Below are 21207 nucleotides of genomic sequence, written 5' to 3' on the forward strand. Positions count from 1 at the left end.
CGGAACGCTACCACTTTAGCCGCTCGGCCATCCGGCTGTCCGATGTTTATGAATGTAAAGAGCCACTTTTTGTAAGTCCACTATTAGTTTAGTCCAAGGTGTGCTCATTCGGACAATATTAAGTTCGGGGAAACTTCGGCAAAAGTTCGGCTTTTGATGTTCTAGCGATACCATCGAGCACGTTTCGCGCGATTCTTATACAAGTGGTAACTTCGTTTTATATTTATTATTTTACATTAATTATTTTTATTTTGAATAATTTAAGGATTGAAGTGTTACTTGTCCATACATACTATCCTACTTAATATTTTTCACATTTTTCACATAGAATCAAAATAGAAATAATCATTAGTATTATTTTTAAACCAATTTAAATACCAAGTATAGTGGGTGCAATTGTTGTATGCAACAGTAGTACGATATTAAAGAAAACTAGAAGCAAACCTAATTGTAATAACATAAAATATATTTTTCCTAAAACATATCCCTAATTATGTTTTCATTAGAAAATATCAGGTTTTCGCTAAAAATGACAAAATAAGGAAAATATGAATCAACCGAATTCTGATAATTGGAATCCGAATATGTCACGAATATCTACAATTCATTTTACTCCAAATAATGATTTATGATTCTCTTGTACTCTCTTGTCCAATAAAATGTATTGAATTTGTGGATATAATAAAATTAAAACAGTGAATTCTGTGTGTACCGTCCTTGTAATCCAAATAATGATTCTGGTAGACGATCATACAGCAATGGTTAGGAAAATTTTCGTTTATTTAATCAAATGCATTTCGGGTTGGTTTATCTCCCAACCCCTCTTCAGTGCTGTTAAAGAATACAAAGTATGGTAAGGTTTCCGACAATATTAAACATCACGTAAATTGGAATACAACACATAAAACTTACATATCATATGTTGGTACATTTTTAAAAATATTTTTCTATATTTTAACACCAAGGTGTATTACATTCTCTATAACATAAAATTTTTTTGTGATTTAATACAATTTGATAAAAAATATACACAGTTATTCAATTTAGATTATTTATATAAAAACTTACATTTGCAGTGAAAGTGCTTTGTTCCTAATGAGGGTGAAGATGAGTAAAGACTAAAAAGACAGGCGTTTATCCGGTCTTGACCGTGTTACAGTTTACTGACATGTGTTGTAATGTTATCCAATACATTCTTGGCATTCCGAACAATGGGGTGTGCTTTAAACGATGTTTAGCGTATGGAGGTGTCCTCTATTAATTTGTACCATTGGGAGTTTATTGTCATACCATCGGAAATATTAATAAGATGCTCTTTAGGGTGTTTTTTAATTTCAATGTGTTCTTTAAATTTCCGTTTGTATGGATCTTTCTCAGAATGTAAAATTCTGATATTGTTTTTATTAATTTGACAATTATTTTCTATTGTGTGGGTGTACCGAGGAGAAGTGTTATGTTTAATTTAAGGCGGATAGCAGCTTCATGTTCTTTAATTCTAGTTTTCTAATATTCGGCCAGTTTCACCAATATAAATTTTCGGGTTATGACAGTTGCATTCTAGTTTGTAAACTGTTCCAACACTCTTAAGGATGTTTGTTCTGTTGCTGTATTGTTTATTAACGTTATGATGGATAGAGTTGGATATTTTGTTGGTCAAAGATGGTGCCAAACTGATGTTGTCTTTTTTAAGGATTTTATTGCAGTTTTCAAAGATGTTTTTTATATATGGGAAGGGCTTATATATTTTGTCTGGTTTGTATTTCGTATTATATCTGTGTTTCCAGTATTGTTTTTGCCATGTGTTTAATTTCGATTTGGGATAGTCGTTAAGTAAAAATTTAGTTTCTAACTCTCTTAATTTAATTTTCCGGCAATTATCATCTGATGTTCTTGTGTAAATGTTTTTTAGTTCCATGACAAAAATATTCTTTTTTATATTTTCCGGAAGATATGAGTAGTAGTTGATGGTTTTGTTAATTCTGTGTTCATATTTCTTCGTATGGGTTATTATTTAATTTAATATAATTTATATTGTTAATCTGTTTTATAGTTTTCTTTTTTAAATTATTAATATCTATTATGATCAGTTGGTCGGTTTTGTCAGCTTTAATTATTGAAAGATTATTTGTTATAAGGAAATTTATTATATTTTTTAAATTAGTTTTAATTTCCTTAAAGCAAAGAAAATTAAACACTAATATAAAATTTAAGCAGATATGAAAGAAATAAGGTACAAGGGAAAATTTAAATAAATTAGCAATATATATAATGTAAAGTTATGCTTGATTGATTCGATAGTTTTCATATATCCAAAGTCTGATTGGTTGTAGTTTCGAAGCTTTCATTGGCTGTAACTCACCGACTGCTCCGACTCGACTACAAATATTTAACTTTTTAAATCTGTCCGACTGGAACGACCAGTCGGTGGGCCGACTGCTGTTGCCATGGCAACACGACTTGGAGTCGGACCGGTCGGTCCATTCGGTCATAGTGTGAAACAGCCCTAATGCAGAGGGATTGTCTTCTCACCCGTCTAAATGCGCTTTTACCTAATTTCGGTTACAGAATGGGATGTTTGGGAAGTCAATAAGTGTCTGTATCATGATCGTCTTTAGACGAGGTAAACGGAGCAATTTGTCCTCCTTTAGGATCGAGTAAAAACTTCCACAAATTATAATTATAGAAGACTGTGATGCCATCTTGTATTCTATGATCTATTTGTGAAAACCCGCTCAAAAATTAGATAATGTAATAAAAATTTCTTCATGTATTTACTTGTCTGCAAGCTTTGTCCGTCCTTCCCTGGAAAATTTTGCCAACAGGCATGATATAATACTGTACTATGCTTTAGATAGACATTATAATTTATATATATATATATTTCCTATAGGAATAAATATTTAAAACACAAAGATATGATATTTTAATTTTACGTACCTTTTCCTTCTTACAATATGTTAAAATGTTTCGTAAAAACAAAATTTATATATATGTTACACCGTATATTTAGCCTAGAATTCAACCGTGCAGAAAAATTGTATTACTATTATTAAGTGATTATTATTTTTGTTTTATCATCAAATATAATTGATGTTATTTCGCAATATATTTAATTTTTTGTATAAAAGGATAAGAATAAAGCGCTTTTCTCCTTTACCCTTTTTACCCTCTTAATCGAAAATAAATAAGTGGAAAAGATTTTTCCTTTACTTGTGAAAATACATACGAACAGAACTTAACAGCAGAGAACACTAGCATTATTTATAATCGCTTAGTTATTGATCAATTTTAAATTAGTCTTAATTTAGCTTTAATGAAATTATTATGAGTCATCATTATCACGTTGCATGCCATTAAATGTGTACTGTACAAGGATATGCCGAAATATATCTTTAATTGTATAAATAAATATATAAAAACAACGTTTAACAAGAATTACTCTGTTTCCGTTTATATTTTTTACTGAAATATATCTTGTTATAAAGAGAAGGGAATGTAACGAGGACCTTACAATGTACTGTACGGAACAAATCGGACAAACCAATCTTTCTCAAATAGTTTTATTAATCGTACGGAATAAACAACTAATTGCCTGATTCCTACAGACGACGATATTCTTACCAATTATAAGAATGGCAACGGTACTGCGATCGGACTAGTAATTACGACAAAAATTATAAACTAATACGCGATTAAACTAAGAAAAATATACAATTCTTTACACAGAGGTATATACAGTAGCCATATTTCAAGTCATACATTGTTATGAAATACGGTTTCCTTTGTCAGCCACACGTGGTTATTACTTGGCTCGTCACATATATATCATTTAAGATTTTACGTAAATAACGCTCTTACTAGTGAATCGGGTGATCTTAGAGTCTTCTTCAACACTTGTATATTCTGAAGAGTAGAACCACAGCCGGATGGAATTGGAATGTCTTTTAACATTCCTCTTCCTTTTTATCCTTCTATCTCTATCTCTTCTTTCTGTCCAATCTCGCTAGATTCTCCCCGCATAAAAAGTGGCTCACACGTGGAAGCGTTTTCCTTTATATCTCCCACCATCCGGGGCTTCGTCTACGACGTTTGCTTTTTCCCGGCCAATCCAAAACCGCGATACAGCCATGACATCAAGGGCGGTACAGGACACGTGACAAAGATGGCTGCGTGTTGCAACTAAAACACGATACTTATCTCGCAGCAACGGAATGAGATTACATTAACATTTCAAAATATCAAATTATAACAATAGTCGCGGAGCACTACAAATGACAGAATGCCGAGTTTGTTATGAAGACGTCACACGAAGATTACACAATGAGCCACTTATAAAAGAATATCAAAGACAGAAACTTTTTCATATTCTATTTTAAAATTGTGTTTTTTTAATACAAAAAGTTTGATCTACTAGCCCGTAACAAAAAAGTGAATTTGATATTGTTATTATGCAGTTATTAATTTGTTGCGATACACAACTTATACACATTCAACAGCAGGTAACGAAGCGAAATTCATTTATTTTTCTCCTTTAATATCGTCGATTCAATTTCATATAAAAAATATAATACTCGAATTTCGTCAACCTATTTTTTCATCACGTAAGGCAACACAGGAACATCATATTACTTTACTCACAAATAGTTGATTGGATATAAAACCACTAAATATTGTAGCTGGTTTCGGGTTTTTGCCTGACCAACTGCAGGCACGTGACGTTTACCGAATTTACTGTCCGCGTCTAACATCTAAACACAAGAGTCACCTTACAATAGGAAATATCTTCCCGCAGATACACTCCTTCGCAGATTGCTCTCGTCTTACGTTACGCTACCTCACACAACAACACTTTATTCACTTAAAAATCGCCAAATATAAAACAGTAGTAAAAGTAGACCAAGTATAAAAGCCTCCGAACATAAAGTCAGAGAAAGTCAACCGCGGAGCAAATTAGTTCCTGTTTCAATTCTATATAAAGAGCTGTAATTCGACTGTAATTCGCAATACTAAATTGTTTCACCCAGAATCTCCCGCTGAAGACGGAATGTTAGAAGAATTCTTTTACATTCTAGCAAGAGTAAAACATTGTTACATCCCTCAACTACAAGAAAGACATTCACAATTTTGTAATCTCTACTTTCTCTTAAAAAGTATTTCGCCATGCTTATCAAGGGAAATTGTAATATACAGTCGACTACGCATAAGTCGACACCCCAAGGGAAAGTGGAAATGTGTACAGTAGCAGCATACAGTAGCGTAGACTTACAAAACATTGTGTTCTCCATTTACAATTATTCTGTAGATGAAAAACTGAAAAATTCGTTTAGTGTTGTTTGTTTCGAGCACTTAACTGTTTCGACTTTCTTTTTCAACGATCACGAACGCCTCGAAAACATCATCTTCGCAATTGTCAATTGTCGGCAAGTAACCCCTAAGGATTCTTCGTGCCTCTAGCGTGAGAAAATGCAAAATTGGATTCTGGTGTGACGTTGATGTAGATTGTATATTTTTCTTTTGTTTATCTGTTATTATTTTATACATAAAAATTCATAAAATGTTAAGGCATTTTATTTAATATGTATATATATTATTAATATTAATGTATTATTATATTATTAAATATATTAATTATATATCAATAAATAAATCGACTCCCCCTTCTGAAAAACATGAGTTCGTACCACACGTGCGGAGTGAATTCATTTTTTCGGGAGGGGTGACGACTTATCGGAGTGTGGGACAGAAAAAGTATGTCGACTCATCCGGTGGTGTCGAGTAAACCGGAGTTTTTTTAACATTAATGCCTATGTAAGTCGGCCGGGACTACAAAAAGTGAGTTCGTACTCCACTGCGGAGTGAATTCATTTTTTCGGGAGGGGTGACGACTTATCGCGATTCGACTGTATATATATATATATTCAGTACAGCAAGAAGAAAAAATACACCTTAAACATAAAATTACTGTATATATATATATGTTTAAAGCTTGTACTGTACGTTTAAATTGTATTTTAAGCTCTATAAATGAATTATAATTTATTATTTTTATAGTAATTTTTATTTACCATTGAAAACTATAATACTATTATAGAATGACTTTAGATAATTTTTGTGAAAAAGCCGATTTAATAATTCATTCACAAACTTTCATTCAAAACATTTAATTTATTAAATACATTTTTTAACATTAAAACATCACACATTTATTATTCAGTTAAAGATTCAGGAAGCAACTGTACAAAATACACCGAACAAATGTCGATAAAATTCACGAGTTTCTAATTTGTTTTAATGTAATTACTTCGGTTTGTAAGGTCCAATAATCTTGCGAAGTTCATCCAATTCGGGAATTCGCTCCCATTTTTGATTGATCGTAATCAGCTAGAAAATATATGTATATATGCTTAATTAAAATTTATATTTTAGATAGTTTTAAAAAGTCATTTTGTGTCATAATAATAATACAATTAAGACATTTTTAATTTAAGTGTGTCTACACTTTTTTCATTTGTATTATTCCTTCAACGGGAAAATTGTTGATCATACACACTTCTAATTATCATGTTAATCTAATTTATACTTTGAAAGTGGTATTTGAAGAATCCGGAAAGAGCCTATTGTTCTATTTTTAAAAAATAAGATTATTTCTATAACAGGACTTTTCTAAATAAACTGCTTTTGATATAGTTAATAAATCAAACTTTTTAATACGAATAAAAATCCATATTAAAATCCTACCTTCTGTGGTTTCTCGGGATCCACCAATTCCCATCTCGGACAGGCTCCTTTTACAAATCTGTAATTTTATATTAGAATAAACATGTTATTTAATTTATAATTTTATACATTTCTAATTAAAAATGTCAAAAGTAAAAATGAAACGAGACATAACAAGTAATATAAAATTTTTTTTTTTAAAGTCAATTCCTACTTAGGTCGACAAAGAAAAATTTTATTTCAGTTACATTTTATGAAACGTCACGTACCTTGCATCTAAGTTGTAAAATAATTGATATATAACAGAAGAGACCATTCCTGTCGCAGCGGCTGCCGTAATAAAAACTAATGGAACAAGCTGTAAAAAATCAAAAAAGCCATTCACGTTTCCTTTTATTTAAGCAATTTATGATAAATATTTCAATAATAAATCATATAAAAATAAATGAAAATATACGGCACTAAGGTGTTACTACGATACGATTTAGAAGATAATTGTTTATTACCAGTTTGTATTATAAAAATTAAAAATATTAACGTCGGTTATTCATTTAAAAAATCCCAAATACAATTCATCGATAAAAGAAAACAGCGTCGATTACTTTTAAAAGTACTAAAATTATTTCTATGACTGCATTGTGAAAACAACGGATTAATATACTCAATAAATACATATTTATGTGTTCATCATAATTTAACGATATTTTACATAAAACTTTCATACATAAAGTAAAAAAACTATTCATTTTAATTCACTGGTTTTCTTTTTACTTCGATCATTTAAAAAAGGTTTAAGAATAAGTCTAGAATATCGAGTTTAATAAATATATTAAGTTGTATCTAGTAACATTTTTCGAGATTTCAATTATCTTATAAATAAACTGAAATACATACCTCCGGATGTGTTCTCATTGTGCGCAAAGAAAATAACTTTCTGAAACTGTCCATTAATGGATCCCGTCCGGGACAGGTACCACGAAACTTTTCAAAACCCATTTCAACTTTATTCTATAATTTAAAAGTGTATTGAAAATTAACTTATCGTCAACAAAACATTTCTTATCTAAATTGCTTATATCTAATACATTTCAATTACCTACATAAATTTTAAAATTAAACTTTTCTTATGTATAAATGAATAAAGAGTATTGTTCATTAAATTCAGCTTTTATTTGCGAATCTGAACTACGTAAACTGTCGCTGTTCAAAGGGAAAGTACATGAAAGTCTGTTGTCAAAAACACATTAATTTCGAGTTGGCTAGGTACTGTTCAACAACAGTTATGAATCGCGATCCACGTTACAAATCGTACTGCAGCGAAAAATATAATTCAGAAACTCGCCATGCCTTAGCCTATCTTAAAACTAAGAAAACAGATATAAGAGATATATAGAAGAAACGAAGTGAATTGATACCTCTTGTCTCAAAATGGTGAATGGTGGAGACGATGCAGTCTTAGCTGGTCAAACGTGATCCTACACACGACTTTTCAACAAGTGGCTCGTATTTACCGGTCCACCGGTATATATCCTTCTGTCCAGCTCCCCCCGCTGGGTTTATTGTCCCCCTAGGCAACATATCGACAATACAAAAGCAATTAGGAAAGTGGCCAGATGGCCGAGCGGTCAAGGTTAGCAGTAGGGTTTCTTATTTCCCGGTCTTTTGCTTGTCCCGGGATTCCGGGATAAAAGTGAACTGTTTCCCGGGATATAATAAATTATTTTTAAAATATAAAAAATATCTTGAAATCGAATGATATCATTATTTTTCATTTTTTAAAGTAATTTAAGTGTTCTACAACCTCCAAAATCGTATTAATAATGATGTGTAAAATATATATTAAAAATACCTTTGAATTACGTAGAAAATTCACAAATAAAAAAAAATTTGTTAAAGTTTGTTCGAAACTGCTTATAACAAAAATTGCCTACGAATTGAGTTAAAAATTTAAAGAAAAAAACTGAACTTTGATCAAACTTCTAACTTAGAAAATGATATTTTTTATTTAAATAAAACATAATACAAATATTACTGTAAATTTTTATAATGAGATTTTAAGAAACAAAGATGGTCGATACTCCGATCACTCAATCTGGTTCTTAATTTGGTAATAAAAAGTCCTGCTGCCGAGAATGCCCTTTCTGATTCAATCGATGTGGGTGGAATCGTTTTTAACGCATTTAACAGAAGACAGATGTTGTGTGTTTTTTCACCTGTAGCCTCAAAGATTTCTATTTCGTTCTCGAGACGCGTTTCAGTACTGCTTTTGTTGTCCACTTTTCTTGATCTGTCTATCTCAGCTTCTTTGATAGCAGCATCAAGCTTTTCAGCTAAAGTCATTGCAGATGAGCTTGCGACATCTGGTAGTTGATCTGTATCACCGGAAGTAGAATCAGTAGATACTTCAAAAAGACGATCTAACATCTGTTTTGCTGATAAAATTAACATAGTCTTGGTTGGTAAGGCTGGCAAACTTTTTTCACTTGGGAAAGTTGAAACTTTTCCATAATTCTTTCCACTATTGAGATATTGTATGAGGCCAGTCAGTTTTACATTTCTTCTCTCTGCTATGCGTCGAATAAACGACTCTTTTAGTCTTCTTGAAAAAGGTGTGTTTAGTTGATTTAACTCATTTATAATAAAAGAAAAAATACCTTCCGATGAAAGTAAAGTCGATCCTCTGTTGCCAAGCTTTTCTGCTCCAGCTTTTAATGGCTGCAGTGATGCCACGATGTCACGAATTACAGTAACTTCTTGTTTGTCAAGATCAAAATTGTCCGTATCTTTATTACAGTCAATGATTGCTTTCGATATGGATGATCTTATTTTAATAAATCGCTCTAACATGGCTAAAAGGCTATTCCATCGGGTTTTGGAATCCAGAAATAAGTGCAAATTTTTCCCATGTTCCTGTTCAACGTATTTTTGTAAGATGTTATTCTTTAAAGGTGATTTGCGAAAAAATTTTGCTATTTTTCTAACCTTATTAATGATTTGAGAACAGACGATTTCATTACCTAGTGTGTCATGTAATTCAAATGAAATATCTATATCGAAAGGATCTTCAGCCAAACGCTCACACAAAACACTTTCAAAATCAATACTATAACTAAAGTCTTCTTCATCTTTCTCAATATCGTCATTGCGCTCTTCATCTTCAGTTTGAATTTCTTCAGAAAGAGGGACTGCTACTGAAGTGGTTGACTTTTGGTACAAAACATCACATACCGCTAAATGAATTCCGTGTGCATAACATAACTGATGCTCACATTCAATTAACCTTCCAAATTTCACCATTACAGCTGCACCATCAGTAACACAAGCCACCACGTGTTTTTCTAAAGATATGTGAAATTCTTTTAACTTTTCTTTGATTACTTGGACAGCAGTTTCTGCAGGTAGAACATTGGAAATCTTCACCATTCCTAAGTTCCAAAATGTTCCGTCACTTTTGTGTATGTTTATATTTAAATACCGGCGATTGTTTAGTGAAGTATATTCATCCAAGGATAAACTAAACCTTGATCCTCCATTTATTTGGCTATCAATTTCAGAACATAATCGTTGTTTGATTTGTTTGTAATGCGAATGGATGAGATCCATTACATCTGATGGATTTTTTGGTAAAGTGTATCCTCTGTCTGTCAATGATTTTCTGATGAACTCACTTTTTGTAATAGAGTTGATAGAGATGCCATCTAAAGTCGCAAGTTTTGTTACTATTTCTTCACACGTTTCTTTTTTAATAAAAAGCGATGGTAAGGTTTGTTGAGAGGCTAATCGCTTACTGCTAGTTTCTCCAGTTTCCTCGGCTGTACGCTTAGTACTAGTGACAGATAATTTGTCAATATTATGCTTGTTACGCAGATGTCTGATAAGGCCGCTTGTTGAAAAACCTTTACACTTTATCTGTGTTTTACATTCATTACAGGTTGCAAATTCTTGTTTCAAATCCTTAACGAAATATTTCCAAACAAATGATTCTGACATTCTTGATTAAAGGGATTGGTTACGAACAAAATAAATTATAAATTATAACGTAGTATAAATGTAGATAATAGGCGATTACAGGAAAATCCTTGAGTTAACTCGCAGCTCACAAATTCACAAAAGGAAGTGTGACATATGCACAATTTATAAATAATTTTAATTTCAGTTATTCACATCAGATTTGTTAAATTTTACAGGATTGTATTATCTTTCAACTTTAGGGGAGTAAAGCTTTTTTTATTTTCTCCCGCGAAAGTAATAGATTCTACTAGTCCCCCACTTTGAACGACAACAAAGTGCTAATCGTTTTATTACTTTGTTTTCAAAAACTCCCTTATCTGTCAGTAGTGAGTTAAATGACTAACAAATTGTTTTTGCACTCGGGGGAATGTTTTCTTTTAAATTTAACAACTAGTATTGACAGTAATGAAGTCTATAATTTTGTTTTTAATAATTAAAAAAATATTGATAAAATAGCCAAATAAATGTTCGGGTCACAATTACTAAATGGTATTGCTACGTAATAAACATAGATTTTAATTGTTGCAAAATTGAAAGTATTAAATTTGTAAATAGCGTCCCAACTGAATAAAGTAATGAATAATCTGCCAAGTATTGAATAATGTCACCGTAGTGTGTCTGTAAAAAAGCAAAGTAAACTACAACACGGTTTCATCAGAATCAAAAGTATTAAATTTCTTATCGTGTTATGATCGCGAGACAGCACAGCGATAACACCGAGCGAGAAAATCGCGTTGTCAAAAAAGCTGCAATAACTTATTTGAAATTAATTGGGATTTGGCCGGTCATTGAAACCAGGAGAAAAAGATAGAATGTGTAGTATTATGGTAAAGGTTAAACGTTCCACATTGTTATTTTATTCAATTGCAATTGTGCTCATAATAATCGCGAGAATACAGAGCTCTCACTCTGCCAGATAATTCACTGCAGGTGGTAGTAAGGAATTGTTTTTCGCAAAATTTCTGTAAATATATATATATATACAAATTTTTAAAACCTCTGTTGGAATCACTTCAGAACGTATCAATTGAGGATTACTACAAAGCCCGCAGTTCAACAATTATTTATTTTTGAGACATATAAACAAAAAAAAACTAATAAGCAGGCTTAAATTAATAAATATAAATGCATTCCGGCATTCTGACAGTTTATGAGTTAATTATACTTTCTATTTGTAAAATTTCTTCAATCTTAACACAAAATAAGAAAAAAGTGAACTTTTAAAAAAATTGCGGGATTTCCCGGGATGAGAAAAATTTCCCGGGATATTTCCCGGGGTAAAAAAACAGCCGGGATCCCGGGATCCCGGGATCCCGTTTCAGAAACCCTAGTTAGCAGCCTGCTGCCCTGGGGGACCCGGGATCGAATCCGGACGGGTCGAAAAATCCCCAGGATGTTTTCGGGGGGTTGTCCGTCCGGATATGTCGGTCCCCGTCTCTCACCACCCGGCCGCCCCATTGTGGGCCGGTCCGAACCCGTAATGGGCTTGCTGTAAGAGACCCTCTTAGTGCCCACAGGGCGGAAAGAGTTAAAAAAAAAAAAAAAAGCCATTAGGGAAGACACAAAAAAGTACCACTAAACATTCTAGAAATGTATATGAACAACGAACAATGGTGGCGTTAACTAGAAAAGCCTCTTTGTTAAAAGACAGTTTCGCTTTAAGTTAATTAAGCTAGCAGCTGTAGCCTTAGCAGCGACGTCCCCGCACGTTTAGATGGCTGCCGCCACAAAATATACGTATTTTACGTACTGTGTGTCAAATCAAGTTTGTCACTTACGAAATTGTATTTTAATCTGCTTATAGGAAAAATTAGAAACGCAGTTCTACACATAATCTTCTGTTCGGACATAAATATTTTCCGATTTATTAGTAAAGGCACGTGTTCTACTCACGTTGTTGTTTACAGTTTTACGCAATATCGTATTTTCTCGATCGACTGCCTCCGATATTTTACAGTCTCGGAGACAATTATGCGTCGTTTCTGATTAAATATTTTTATTCGTTCAAAACAACGTATATAAAGAGCCCAACAACAAAAACGAGTAACACGGGTGTAAAAGTGTTGCCCACTAAAGCGGAAATTTCTTAAAGCTCTTTCCATCAGCTTAACTAAAGTAGCTTTACGCTCCATTAACTTTAAAATCGAAAACAAAAGATTTCATTAATCATTCAATATGCTTTAAACTTTGCACTTTGAAATCTGAATGAAGACTGAAATGTCGTTTTAAATAAATAAATATTTATAAAAATACTATAGAATAGTTTTGAAACATTTTAAATTATATTATAATTAAAAATATTTTAAAACTGTTATTATTATTAATGGTAATAGTCTCGAAGACATCGCTTTTAACGTATAAAACAGAACATTCCTCGTGTTTCTAAATTTATCCCATTTCGACGTTCCTGGTTGTAATTCTTATCTCAGCGGCACACTCAATATTTCATCTTGGGGAGCCGAGTTCAACGGATAAAACACTTTTTAATGCGAATTCAATAAAATTACCATCCTCTTTGATAGCCAATTAATACCTGACATAGAAACTGAACACTGAACACACGACACAATATAAATTTAGAAAAAATGAATTTTAATAAGGAAAATACTTCTGGAAGATTCACTATTGTTCCTTTTACTTTGTAAAGGTGCCAGGGTCCCTTTGCCCATTCCCTGCTGCGCCACTGGATTACTCACGCTGAAGTTATTTCTTCCAATCAATTCGTCTTATCGATTCAAATTCTTTTCGAATCTTTTTTCAGCTGAAATATTGTAATATCCTGACTTAAACGGCTAATATCGTCAGCTGTACTTAAGCCGACACTAAATATCGCTTTAAGTGGGTTCCAAAGAAATCATGGCGGAGGACATCACAATACAGTTTTTATTTGAGAAAACAATCAGGTATACAATTATGCTCGTATGTGTGTAAGATTAGCATCTAAATACAATTACAAGTAAAACTAATTATTACTTTTCTACCAATGTCTACACCATACTCAAACGTCACTTTATAAGACGAAGCTGTTATCCACGGATATTCCTTGTTTTGTATTGAAAGTTAGTTTCCGGTGGCAATTTGCGTAGTCGGATAGGTGCATTTGAATACAGAGTAAGCAATGGGCGCGGGCAACAGTGTCTACGATTCTGTTATCAGTTACACTCGTAACTGATAAATGGGGGTCATCAGCTATTCTTCGTGTTTCGATTCTAACTGTCAGCAGCCCGGTGGCAACTTGCATTACATATCGAATTTTCAGTGTAGACTACTTTCTCTTCTCTTTTCTCTAACATACGGCTTTACACATCTGAAACGAGATTTATAATTCGTTCTAAACGTAAAAATAAATCAATCATGAAGAGGAATGTAGAGTCACTCAATAGATCTCATCATCTTTCTTTTATTTCAGAGCGTAAATATTCCTACGATGTACAAGCTTTTATCTATGAAATTCGGACACTTAATTTAACAAACCTTCACTTTTATTAATAGATTATAGCGTAAATTACAAATGTTGATAAAATTGGGTTTACTATAATAGAAGTTTATTCTTTTTTCGGTTGTAAGGGTCATCATAAAATCGAAGTTTTTATTCAACTTTATACGAGATGTTCATCGCAAAACACGATAATATTAGTTTTTGCCTACATATTAATGTTAACACGAATGCACGAGTATATGCAAGGAAAGGTCCGCGGAAGTCGCGAAATTCGCCCATACTTTTAATATTAAATTTCGTGGCAACGCAACAATAAAAGTCTGTATATACTCTGTAATAAGAAATTGTCAGAATTTTATTGTTGCGAACGGTTGTATTTTCAGTTCGTGCGATTAAAAATTATTTATTTCAAGTGTTTTTTCAGTTTTTATTTATTTGCTGCGAGTTTATTGTTAGACTACGGTGTTTCTATATTTATGCATTTTTGAACATTGTTAAGCCGAATATCATAATTAGTGTCAATGATTTTCCGACAAATCGCTATTTGCACGACAATTGATCGGTTTATTCGCAGAGACGACGAATGAAATCCTTCCACTTATTTTGGGACGTAATTTTTACTCTTGTCATTGTTAATTTTCGTTAAGCGCAAAGCAAATCGAATTGTTAAAGCAAAATGGAAATTAACAATACGTACATTAATAACAGTTTATAATTTATATACACATCGTATCCCATATGAAATTTGCACCGTTATAGTCTAAACTTTAATTAAACAGAATAATTTCGGGTTATTCGTCATCACGTTTTCTCTATTTTCACACATGTTTTGTGTTATGGCAATGGACACGATTGTATAATTTGTAGAAAACCGGTTTCTCTAATTATATATCGAACACTAAAAATCTCTGAAAAGTTCAAATTACAATATTTATTAAAGATTTCATTATAATATTGATTTGTGACTTTTTGTTATAATTAAGACGTCATCTGTCATATTTTTAAAATTATTTTTTCATTAGAAATCTTACAGTGTACATTAAATACGCATATTTTCTTAACGAATACAAGTTGCATTTTCATAATAGTCGTTTCTTTCTTTTGCAGAATGGAGAATTTCAAAGAAGTGGCACACCTCGGCAGACGATAAGCGGGAGGAAAGCGCCTCGTCGTCTTCCGCTTCGGTTCGAGTGATTCGGGTGCTTCCGAAAGATGTCGAGGAGCGCGAAGAGCGCGAGTCGCCTACACCCGACAACAAACGGGTGGTTGTCATCACTCCGAACGATAGCGCCACGCCTGTCGTCGACTACCTGGGACGACGCTACCCGGAAGTTACAGAATGGACGGTGGAGTGTCGATCACGCGAGATAAGACTCGATGGACAAGAGTCGAAAGTGATGGTGGAAACATCCGTCAAGCGGAAAGAGCCTTGGTGGAAAATGCTTTTCTTCTGCTGCATAAAATAAGCCTTTTCTCTGCCGAGGTTTGCTTTCATCCGTGTCCACTTTTCACCGAATGTGACTGCCACCCGAATGCGACTTTCTTACCCGGAAATGACGTTTCACTCGGCTACGACTTAATTCACCGGACTTGACTTTTCATCCCGAATTAGGTTTTTTCCTTTTCAATTGACTGCCAGACACTTCTGCAGTGTCAGATGACTCGTTGTTCCACTTCGATTAAATTAATAGTCATAGAACAACGACAGTTAGCTGGTCGGCAAAGTGACATAAGGCAGTGTTTGTCGAGTTTAAAGACTGTGTTACGATATTGTTTAATCGTCTATAAATGGAGAAGGCGACTTATATTATACGGACATTCACACTATTTAAATCGTTTAACTGTTAACATATTTCACCATAAATAGCAAATATTGGTCGCTAGTATGCATTACAAGAGGAAATCCATTTCAACGTTGAACTTAAATAAAAAAGACTGTAGTCGGTATACGTCCAAACCAGAATTATAATTATTTCAACAATTAAATTTATAAATCGAATTGTTTTAAGCGTATATAAACTTTTATATTTAATAAAATTTAATATTTAAAGATTCGATATTTATCAAAATAAATATTAAAATTCCACATTTTTAGATTCGTTAAAACTTTCTCTTGCCTCCGGTGCGAAATTACCTTGTGCACCGAATTCGAGAATGACCACGAAAATGCTGTTAGCGAGGTTTAGTCGTTAGTAAATAGGCATATGTATATACCGGTAATTCAGTGGCGTAGCGTAATGGGACGGCACGTATAGGGGGCGGCAAAATTTCACAATAAATAATAATATCTTGTAAAAATACCTAAATAAGGGGGCGGCTGACACCCATGCTACGCCACTGCTTTACCTTCATTAGGAACAAAGCACTTTCACTGCAAATGTAAGTTTTTATATACAGGGTTCCTACTCAAATTTTTGATTTGAATTCCCTGACTTTCCCTGATTTTCCCTGACCAACTTTGTCCAAATTCCCTGACCCTCACATTTCTTACAGTGTGGAATATCGACATAATAAAACAGCATTTTATTTACTGCGAACATCAAGTATATCTATCCCTCTTTTTGCCTAGTTGTATGTTTCAAAGACCGCCACATTAAAAAAATACAGTATGCATACATCCTGTAGAAAAATGTATAATAGAATCCACAACTTCAATGTAATGAAAAAATAAGCAATTTACAAATGAAACACGAGCTTTTTATTTTATCATCATTTATCAATATTATTTGTATGTAAATCTAGTAAATACAAGATAGCATAAAATCAACAAACAGTATTCTTTGATATACAAATAGTACTGTAAAAATCGATCATGTAAAAAAAAAGAAATAGTTTTCTTTTGTTAACCACATTATTTCAAAATGGCGTAAAAATAGATTGTATATAAAGAGGGATAGGTGTAAGTTTTTACTATATCTTCTCTAACAAATCCACTAAATCTAGCAAAAAATTAGCTGATTGGCAACTCATTAAAAGAAAAAAAATGTTTCGTTGCCACCATTTTGATTTTGGTTTCAGTGTAAAGGCCAGAGTTTTAATAATTATTTTTAATAATTTTTATTTATTATTTAATTTCGCGTTAAATTTTGTCTTTGCATAAAATTTTCTTAAGAATGCAGATAAAATTTATCTGTTTTAACCCTTAATTACAAATTTTATAATTATTGCAAATCATATCACAAACCATCTTTCTCACTTTTATAGCAAATGAACTAATGTTTTCAGCAATCTTAAATAGCCTTTCTCAGGTTTAACATAATTTCAAACGTCAATTAGAACATAAGATTTGAAACTTTACGTTTCACTTGTGAGATATGATGATTCTTTCCCTTTGGGAAAATAAAAGGGATAAAGTTAATTCTCCCAACGTCAGGAAAGTCGAGGGACTAATAAGTTGTGGGAAACATGGTACAGATGGACGAAGACACCTCTTTACCATTTAACCCGTTTATTGTAAAAATATGCTTACAATATAGCTAAAGTTGTCTTCGTTTCTGGTCTTAAGTTCATAGTGGCAGTAGTGGAATCTGGAATTCAAAGCAATGTTCAGTGAATGATCCAGAAAGGAAAGTTCATTTGATTTCTGTTTGATGTCTAGCACTAACATATATCACTCGTGCTTTTCCTGAGTTAGAAAAGTCCTCCTTTTGAAAGGCAACTGTTAATTTGTGGAAGGAGAAGGTAGCCCTCGATCGTTCCCTGGATTGGTTTCGAACCATCACCCACGCTTTATGATGGGGGATCTAACGGATTCTCTGATTTACTTACGTCAATTGAAGAATCCGAGTTCACAGAAGTATTCATTGTCTTTTCAAACAATGGAAAATTCAACTCCAATCCAAATGATCAATCTTGAGAGCTGCACTGTCTTGACTATTTCTAAAGTTTCTATAAAAAAATTTTTATTCATTCCTTTTTTTTCATCTAATAATTTAATTTTTTTACGTTTTTCTATTTTGGGTGAGACTTGTATTCCTATGACGTCATAGTATTACGAAAATTAGGATTCTTAAAATGTATAGAATTTAAATAAAATAAAATAAATACACTCAAACCTGTTTTTGTGCGGTGAATAGGAACCACATAAAAAAAAGTCCACGTGGAAAATAACTCAAAATTGTACGAAATAACTAGGAACTTGCTTTTTTAACTCCTTGGGCCTTTTTCTGCAATCCTTAATGGGGGAAAATCCTCTAAGAAGTTTATTTTTTATATTAATTATTTCCACTTAAATACGAATCTAACATTTAAAAAATTTGCCGGGAAATAATTCCCGCGAAATAAACACCCTCCCAAAAAGTGGCTTTACAGAAAAACTATATAAAAAGTTAAAAGTAATCGTTAAAAAATACTTTTATTTGATAAATATAGCTGCAGGAAGTGTTATTATTTCATTTAACAAGGCGTGAAATTTCACACCTGCAGTCTACATTTAACACAATATTTCTGATTTTTATGCTATTAAAATACGAGGGGACCGAAAAAAAGGTAAGAGAAAAAAATTTTAGTTAATAAAAAATGAAAAAAACTTGATGTCATAGAAAACATCCAATAGAGTTTTAAAAAATTTTACAGAAGTCAATTATGTTCCAATTTGATTGAAATTTTCATATACCGCACAAAAACAGGTTTGAGTGTACAGAAATAAACATCAAACGAAATTACAATTATATGTTAATAAAATATAGAAGTTCAGCGCACAAAATCGTAACTACAAATCTTTTTCTTTTGCAACATAACTATAAAAATTGTTTTGTTGTTGTTTCGCACAAAAGATAATCAAATTTATTTTAATTTTTTAGTAATTTAATTAATTTTTTAAAAATTTACCACCTTTTTAAATTTATAATTAATTATAAGCGAGTTAACATTGGTTAAACTATCGGATTACCTAGTTGATTTTCAAAATGATAACTACGGTATATCTATTACAAGTATGATGCCTAAATTTGCCAAAATCAGTGGATATTTGTTACCAACATCATTTCTGTTAAACTAATTATTAAACTATGTATCGAAGTTGTGGAAATTAACGGGAGAGGCGGGAAAATACACTTGCAGTACAGTTCTTTTCAAAGAAAGTTGTAACAACGAAATGTAAAAAACTACTAGTCGGCGCCAGCATTTTACTGTAAATGTCGGGTAGCTATTTATAATTTTTTATGTTGTATAGTAATGTTTTAAACGTGAAAAACAATTAAATCACGGATTTTTACTGATCTATTTAGCTATTTTGAAGCGAACAATCTAATAAATTACGATTTCAAGTTTTAAAAGTTTGTAAACTAATTTTTAATTAGTTATTTTTTATTCTAATTAACAAATTCATCTTTTTATAATCGCTGAATTATTAAAATTAAAAATTAAACACTATTACATAATAGTAGTTTATCCTGTTATTAATCCACGACTGTAAAATTATATGGCTTCGGAACGGTGAAAAGAGCCATTTCGGATTCAAAACAGATTCTGGTATATTTTCTTATTAAAGATTGCGGCATTACTTCTTGCCGCCTGCAGATGGCTACGCTTAGTCAGCCATATTCGGCAAACGAAACCAACGAGGCAGTTAAGGAGACAAATTCCCTGACTTTTTGACAGTTTTCGACAAATTCCCTGACTTTCCATGACTTTTTCCGAAACTAATGAAAATCCCTGACTTTCTCTGATTTTCCCTGACTTTCCAGGTGCGTAGGAACCCTGTATATAAATAATCTAAATTGAATAACTGTGTATATTTTTTATCAAATTGTATTAAATCACAAAAAAATTTTTATGTTATAGAGAATGTAATACACCTTTGTGTTAAAATATAGAAAAATATTCTTAAAACTGTACCAACATATGATATGTAAGTTTTATGTTGTTGTATTCCAATTTACGTGATGTTTAATATTGTCGGAAACCTTACCATACTTTGTATTCTTTAACAGCACTGAAGAGGGGTTGGGAGATAAACCAACCCGAAATGCATTTGAGTAAATAAACGAAAATTTCCCTAACCATTGCTGTATGATCGTCTACCAGAATCATTATTTGGATTACAAGGACGGTACACACAGAATTAGTATACACAGCAACCATACTTACTACGTTAATAAAACAGTGAAGCTTTTCTATCACAAAAAAAAAAATAATAATAATAAAATCAAACGAGTAATTATTTGTGACATCGTCACAATGCCGGGCTGCATTTTTTTAGATCTCGATTTTAGTAGTGTCTTGCCCCTGTACGTCATACTTTTCCTATTAACAAAAGAGTCATTCCAATCATCTATCTTAGGGTTTTCAAACTTTCTCTTTTAAGTATCAGTTGCTGAAGACGGAGAGCCTTTGCTTACCTTTAACTGCGTGACACTCCTTCGTCCAATAAAACAATAACGACAGTGCCCCTAACGTTTCGGAAAACACGAGAGCAACGTGCATATAAGATGAAAATAAGACATTTCAGCTGAAACATAACTTCCCAGCTGGCCAATTTTAGTGGGAAACGTGTGCTTGTTTTTTACGGCATTAAGGTTCGTATTCTTGGTGAAAGGCTGCTTACAGATACGATCGAATTTTGTTCGAGATGAAACCAGCTCCTGGGTTTAGTCTTTATAAGTTATTCGCCATGGTAGAAAATGCTTTTTCACACAAGTATGATGAAATGGAAGAAAAGCTATAATTGCTTTGCTTGAAACTAAAGGATGCGTTTATTTAGCTTCGCTTAGAATTGTGTTAGTGATTGGACTGCAATTTGAAAAACTGTATACCTATAAATTACCACTGTCGGCTGTCTGTCTGTCTTTCCTTAATCTTGAAAACGGAGTTAGAAAGAAGGACGACGAAACCAGATCTGAAAACCTTAAGGCTGGAGGTCTCGATTAACTATATATGAACTTCCGATACAAACAAACCAGAAGTTTTATTATTTCAATTTAATAGATGACCGGACGACTTTATTGTTAAAGGAAAAGTATGATGCACAGGGCAAGCCACTACTAATTTGAGGTGGAGAGCATATATTTCAAATATCATATTTTTAATTTATTTTAAAT

The 21207-nt window shown here is 32.4% G+C and overlaps 1 protein-coding gene across 1 annotated transcript; it reads right to left on the reverse strand.

Moving 5' to 3' along the window:
• Window positions 1-6297: 6297 nt before the first annotated feature.
• On the reverse strand, window positions 6298-7840 carry LOC136977838 (normal mucosa of esophagus-specific gene 1 protein-like). Its single transcript, XM_067273425.1, has 5 exons — window positions 7814-7840; window positions 7612-7725; window positions 6987-7075; window positions 6739-6796; window positions 6298-6381 (listed from the first exon to the last, which is right to left on the reverse strand). The coding sequence occupies exons 2-5, from the start codon at window positions 7711-7713 to the stop codon at window positions 6298-6300; spliced, it is 333 nt and encodes a 110-aa protein (XP_067129526.1). The 5' UTR covers window positions 7714-7725; window positions 7814-7840.
• Window positions 7841-21207: the final 13367 nt, after the last annotated feature.

The sequence above is a fragment of the Centruroides vittatus genome, unplaced genomic scaffold, assembly GCF_030686945.1.
Source record: "Centruroides vittatus isolate TY-2023 unplaced genomic scaffold, ASM3068694v2 contig_476, whole genome shotgun sequence".
Taxonomy (NCBI): Eukaryota; Metazoa; Arthropoda; class Arachnida; order Scorpiones; family Buthidae; genus Centruroides; species Centruroides vittatus.

Coding starts and splice junctions, on each gene's coding strand:
- LOC136977838 (XM_067273425.1), bottom strand. CDS start 7,713: ATGGGTTTTGAAAAGTTTCGTGGTACCTGTCCCGGACGGGATCCATTA. Junction 7,076..7,611: donor CAATGAGAACACATCCGGAG/GTATGTATTTCA, acceptor GATTTTTTACAG/CTTGTTCCATTAGTTTTTAT. Junction 6,382..6,738: donor ATCCCGAGAAACCACAGAAG/GTAGGATTTTAA, acceptor TATATTTTCTAG/CTGATTACGATCAATCAAAA.